Consider the following 6,000-nt stretch of genomic DNA (forward strand, 5'->3'; position numbering starts at 1 on the left):
AGCTTCACTCATTTCCATGGCCTTTTATAAAGGAAAAAATATTTTTCTAATTTACCTTAATTTTCTTCTATTTAAATTTTTAGTGGTTTTTCATAAGAATGTTTGATACACCAATTTAAAATACATATACAGTGTTGTATATTCAGTAAAACATGAAGACAAAATCTGCTATTTTTGAGTACTCATAAATCTGACCTACCGGTATTCTTCGTTTTATTGATATCCAGAACCTGGGATGTTCTAGGTTCATTAAAATTATATATCTCAACAAAAGCTCGTACAGTATGCTATGACTCGTATTCTTTGCATAACGATTTAAAGAGGAGATACTAGAATAGTTATTTGAATAAATCAAAAGGTCAATACCTGATAACTCCAAAAACTGATGGCTCGACGACTCATTTCAAGCACAACCTCAGGCTGCAGGCCCATCAGTGTCATCTGACAAATAAAAAAGATGTACTAATACCAATGAACATGCAAAATTGAAATGACAACAGTTTAGGATCTTTAATTTGGTATAAAACATTACACCTGCAATCAAACACTTTCTATTTATCAAAGTAAAAAGTACAACCTCAAACCTGGGGTAATGATATTGCCTCTGTGCCATGTGCTTTGACAGTTTTTGAGTTTGAGCACCCTTGTCTCTAGCGGGTACTGACAAGCCACATCCTATGCCTACTTATTTTATTAGCTTAAATTAATAGTTTGTCAATAACCATATTGTGTACTGTACAGAATGCTCAAGGTCATTCACTATATTGCAATAAAAATAATTATTCGATACCACAAATTTTAAAAGTAATTTGTATTTTTCCTAGCTACATAAACCAGAGTCATTTAATAGCGGTTAACTCTGTTATTGTTTTACTACGACCAAATTAAAGAGACAGAATGCGCGAACGATCATTTTCATGAGGTTTGTTTGTGTGGAAGACCACCAATGCATAGAGGGCAATAAAGACCGCATGCACGTGTGTAGACATTTTGCGCATGCATGAACACCTTGTACACAGGCGAAGGCTTGGCAGCAGGATAGGAAGAAGATGCAAGAACAGTCAAAGATGATCATCTAGAAAGGGGGGAAAATGGGCAGTGCCCTTCGTCCCAATGGGCAGTGCATGAGCTTAGTTCATTACAAAAGATGAGCGCTATGTCATTCCTGTGGGAAGAGAAACTGTAAGTCATGCGTATGGAATCCTATCCATCAGTCTTCCTACACTTCTATGAAGAAGATTGATTGAATGATTTTTAGTCTTCTGGCATCCTGTCATTGAAGGTCATTGACGCCGATATCGTTTACAATAAATAAACAATAAAACGAAATTGAATTTAAAACCATAAAAGTGATGTCCTTATAAAAGTTAAATATCTTTCAAAAGACCTGCTTTTGAAATTAAACTTAAAATACTGCATGCATTGTACAACACATCCTGCCCAAGAATATTGGTAAGAACAAACCTCCCATCACCACCTCGAGCCTCAAATAGATATCTATTTCTTAAGGTGACAAATGTGGGGCATTTGGGTAGCAGTGAACACTCCCTTTGAAGATAAGGCTAAAGAGAAGGAAGAACTTTAATTTCATCTTCAGCAGGGTCACACAGTTTGATGATGGCACTATCACAGGGGGGAAAGATCTATGAAGAAAAAATGCACAGGTGATACGTCTTTAGTGCCTTTCCAGGACATGGAAGACATTGAAGAAAAGAAGAACCCGTCCCCTTTCCCCATCACACTTGCTTGCAGCAAATATTCTTCCTCTGATGGAGAACGTCGATCAAAATAAGGTTATAGTAATCGCCACAAGGCTACACCAATGAGGAAATAAACAGCAAACAGGATTGCTGTCTAACATGAACAAGACTATGGATATCAGCAGGTTATACAGACTATCACACAACTACAGTTACTGGGAAATGAACTATAAATCATCTCTTCCTTAATCTCCCTCCCAAATGATGATCTGCCAGTAAGTTACCTTGAGGCTGCCAGAAGTATGTCTATACTATCCAGCAGTTGAAAATAAAGTGGGAGCTCAGTGGCCTGTTGGGTGTGCGGAGCTTACCTGCCACACTCAAGCTAGTTACAGTCACCTCGTTGAATTTTAATTTACAAAATGGGCATAAAGTTAGGCATACTACCTGTGATACTTGGGGCTATCATGCAACCAAATACAGTATAGCAGCCCAGATACTTCAATAAATCCAATCTCACACACACATAACATAACTGAGAAGCAAAGATGCTCAACTCAACTGCTTTAGCTACAATTGTATCACAAAATCAAATATGTTACAGTAATTTCATTGAAAAACAAAACCAAGCTGAAAGACTCACATTTCTTACGTATTCACGAGGATTAAGACTCACTTTCACCATGTTATTCTCCTCTGAGAGGAGAGTTCCACAGGCTTGGCATTCACTTGATGCCTGAAACAAAACACGGAATAATATGTGCAGCTTAACAAATCCACAGAGCATAGCTCAAATATTTCATATGCATTAAGATATGGGTATACAGTACATAAAACTTCTGTGAATAACTTCAAATTGAAACATTTCGCTTCTACCCATTTTGTGGGGGGTATTGAGTACATGATACTGTTGAATATCCAACTAAAAAGCTAAAATTCCTAGCTTAATACAGGTTCCATCCAATATCAAATCTCTACTAATGAATGTGGTTATGGTTATAACTTATGTTAAAAAAAAAATATATATGGAATGTAAATTCTTCCTATTTAAGAAAAATGAAAAGCATTACACTCTCAATCATAATTTGGTACTGGGCTGTATTTTACTCATCTTCAAAACATAATCACACTGATTCTGTACATGAGCTTAAGGCACAGAGTACGGTACATGAAATACAATGAATATCAAATACAAACCATAAATTAACATGAATTAACGGACACAGCATAAAGGTTGGAAGGAAGTAGGCCATTCAACCCAACAATAAGATATAAAGAGGAGTAAAAAAACCAAGGTGTAAAATACGATATTATCAAATATCTAATAATAATCTATGAAGATCATCTAAATTTTAATATGAAATTCTATATTTTACTAAGCACTAAAATGAAATGTGAAATCTAAAGCAAAGTACTGTAATGTACTGCATAACTAAAGAAGTTGGACTACTAAGTTGGATAAGAAAAAGGAGAAAGGACAAAAAGTAAAATACTGCAGTCCAGCAACAAAATGATCTTAAAAATAAAAGATACAGAATTACCTTCCGTAATAAATACCTTCATAAGTAAACTTCCATGGTCACTGCAAAAGATGTGATAGCAATTTGTAACCCAAGCTATGCTTTCCAAAGCTCGACGGCATCCTCTGTAGTTGCAAGTTAATTTTCCCTCTTCCATTCTACATGTGGTAAGAAAACAAAAGAAATCACATACTTTATTCTACATGAGGTAAAAGAAAAGTAATTACTTATTTTGAAAAATTAGTATTGAATATACAATGATTTTAGAATGGCACTTGGCATTACAGTACTACACTGTACTGCTATATAAAATTACTTGTAATAATACAAGTTAATTTCTCGCCAATGGCAGTACTTTGAAGCATGCACTTAAGAACGTGGCATTCTAGGTTAGTTTAGGGAAATGTGGAGGTGAGATAAACTCCCCGATGAGTAAGGACATGACACCCTAGGTTAGGTGAGGGGGGAATGTGGGGCTCTGATGCTTATTAGTTTAGGTACAAATGTAATTTTGCTGGCAGGAATTGACTGGAAGCACAGTAAACAGGAATTCTAATCCTATTCTCTATGCTACAGCTGACTGCATCCAATGCTGTTGTTTAGTTATAATGAAATCAACAAAATATGTCCTACTCAAAGGTAACGTCACTTAACTTGACTTATATCAAAGTGTTCATACTGGCGGGAGGGTAAACCCCATTTTTTTTTTCATATACATCCTAGACTATGACCAGGCTCATGGGAAATGTTGTGATGGAAGAAACCACAGGAACATCACCAAATGTTGATGGAAAATTCAGTCTATTAATACATTATTGTAATCGATCAGCTGGGATAATTTTACGAAGTATTGTAACATGTTGAAAAGCTTTCAATTACATACATAGTTTTGAAGGGATGGAAATAGCACGCAATACGCAATCTACCAATCTACGTACGACCCTAGTTTGGTCAATATTGCCAAAGTGAATCTGGTTAGAAATCCTGTTAATGCACCTTGAAGTAAAAATCAAGAGGTGGAAGAGAACGATGAAAGAAAGGAAGTGGTAAAAATTGTAAAGTAGGAGGTTAAATATTAAGTGCACTAAGGGAGCAAAGACATAATGCAAAGACTCAAACTGGGAGATAAGGTACTCACCAAATCCCAGCATTGCCGAAAAAAATAATGCTGTCCTATCATTTATTCACAGGATACACTAACACACTTCATCCAGCGTTTCAGAGCGTAAGGCTAACATGTTACACAAACTCACCTAACACCCAAAGCACCATATGTAACCTAGGCCAGTACCAATAACCCTAAGGCCTACGGTATGGTAGAATGGTAATGTTTTACTGTATGACAGGGTATCATTTCGAAATTTCTGAAACTATTATTTTCCGACAGAAACGAGTGTCATTTTCGAAGAGAGCGGACCTCTTTCTAAAGAAAAAGTTACCTTTTGGTTTCATTGTAGTGTATTACAGGGCGATGTAACCTAGGTAAACAACTACTTTTTCTTATAGAAAAAATTACGCTCTCTTCGAAAATGACACTCGTTCCTGTCGCACATGAATAGTTTCAGAAATATATATGCATCTATATCCTCCGATAATGATGGGACCCCCAATGGGAACTCGGGGTTTTGGGTGGGGAAAACATACTGGGGAATCGATATATAAACGTAAAACAAGCCTATTCTTCTCTATTCATTTCCTTCTTGAAATTATAATAACCGGAGGAAAATACAAAACAGTATATCTGAATAAATTTTGGAGGCGCCGTTACAAAGATTGTGTCATGAAAAAATACAGTAACCAGTGCTGCCAACATCCAATGTAGATCAAATGTTATTTTGTGACCTGTCATACTATTGGCTAGGTTAGGTGGGTTTGTTAGGTTCTGTGCCCTTTTTGTACTTTTTGTATATTGGGTAAAACTTATATGGAGAAATTATTTAAAATACGTATGGAAATATCTATCATTGCTATCGTTAGTAATGTCAGCGTGCCGTTGGTAACTCTGTGTACCATACGGCAACGTTGGTAACACTGTGTATTATTGGTAACGTTGCTAATGTTATCGTTCGCAGTACATTCGTAAGAGACGTGACACCGTGCAACTTAAAGTTAGCCGAATTGGTTGATCTGTTTGTTTCCGATTGAAATTAACATTAAATTCGGTTAAATCACGTTATTTACTTTAGGAAAACATACATTTTCTGTTCGAAATCTCACCCTGTAATAAAATAAAAAATTACCGGTTTTTTCCCTAGGTTACATTACCTTGTAATACAGCACAACACCGAAATGTTAAACAATCCGTGCCTAAGTAGATTTTACGATTTTACGGTTCTGTACTATAACACAAAATTGCCAGATTAATTTAATTTCATTTATTTCAGTTAATATCAAATCAATAAATCTATGTATTATTGTAGTTCACACCAAAATAGCAAGGGTCAATAAATATAAGCTACTAAAAACCAAAGGTTTGTCTAGGTAAGGATGGTCAAAACACAAGCGGCAAGTTTGCTTCACCTTTTAACAATAAAATTCAACTCATTATACAGTTAATTGTATTTTATTCGATTGTTCATAATAATCTTCAATACAACCAACAAAATTCTGGTAATCAATTTATTTACTTACCTTTACTATAATATCAATACCTTTACAACAATACGTGATCACTTAGCTTCGTAGTCTACCCTCAAATGTCAATGTTTACTTTCTTGACAAACTGATAATGTTTTCTTCAAGAATCAGGGTTATATTGTAGGGGTTACTTTAATTTACTA

General features: G+C 35.4%; 1 protein-coding gene across 3 annotated transcripts in view; it reads right to left on the reverse strand.

Annotated features, from left to right (window-relative positions):
• The window catches only part of LOC137633288 (uncharacterized), a 52,484-nt gene that overhangs the window by 44,202 nt on the left and 2,282 nt on the right, over positions 1–6,000 (reverse strand). The window contains exons 1-4 of one of the 3 annotated variants that reach the window (XM_068365505.1): positions 5,872–5,935; positions 3,258–3,378; positions 2,344–2,436; positions 367–441 (exon numbers count right to left, since the gene is read on the reverse strand). In XM_068365505.1, the coding sequence (XP_068221606.1) occupies positions 367–441; positions 2,344–2,436; positions 3,258–3,377 (288 nt within the window). In that variant the 5' untranslated portion in view covers position 3,378; positions 5,872–5,935. Of the gene's footprint in view, positions 1–366; positions 442–2,343; positions 2,437–3,257; positions 3,379–5,851; positions 5,936–6,000 lie in introns of those variants that run through there. The other 2 variants (XM_068365504.1, XM_068365506.1) reach the window with 2 other exon arrangements.

The sequence above is a fragment of the Palaemon carinicauda genome, chromosome 42, assembly GCF_036898095.1.
Source record: "Palaemon carinicauda isolate YSFRI2023 chromosome 42, ASM3689809v2, whole genome shotgun sequence".
NCBI classification, from domain to species: domain Eukaryota; kingdom Metazoa; phylum Arthropoda; class Malacostraca; order Decapoda; family Palaemonidae; genus Palaemon; species Palaemon carinicauda.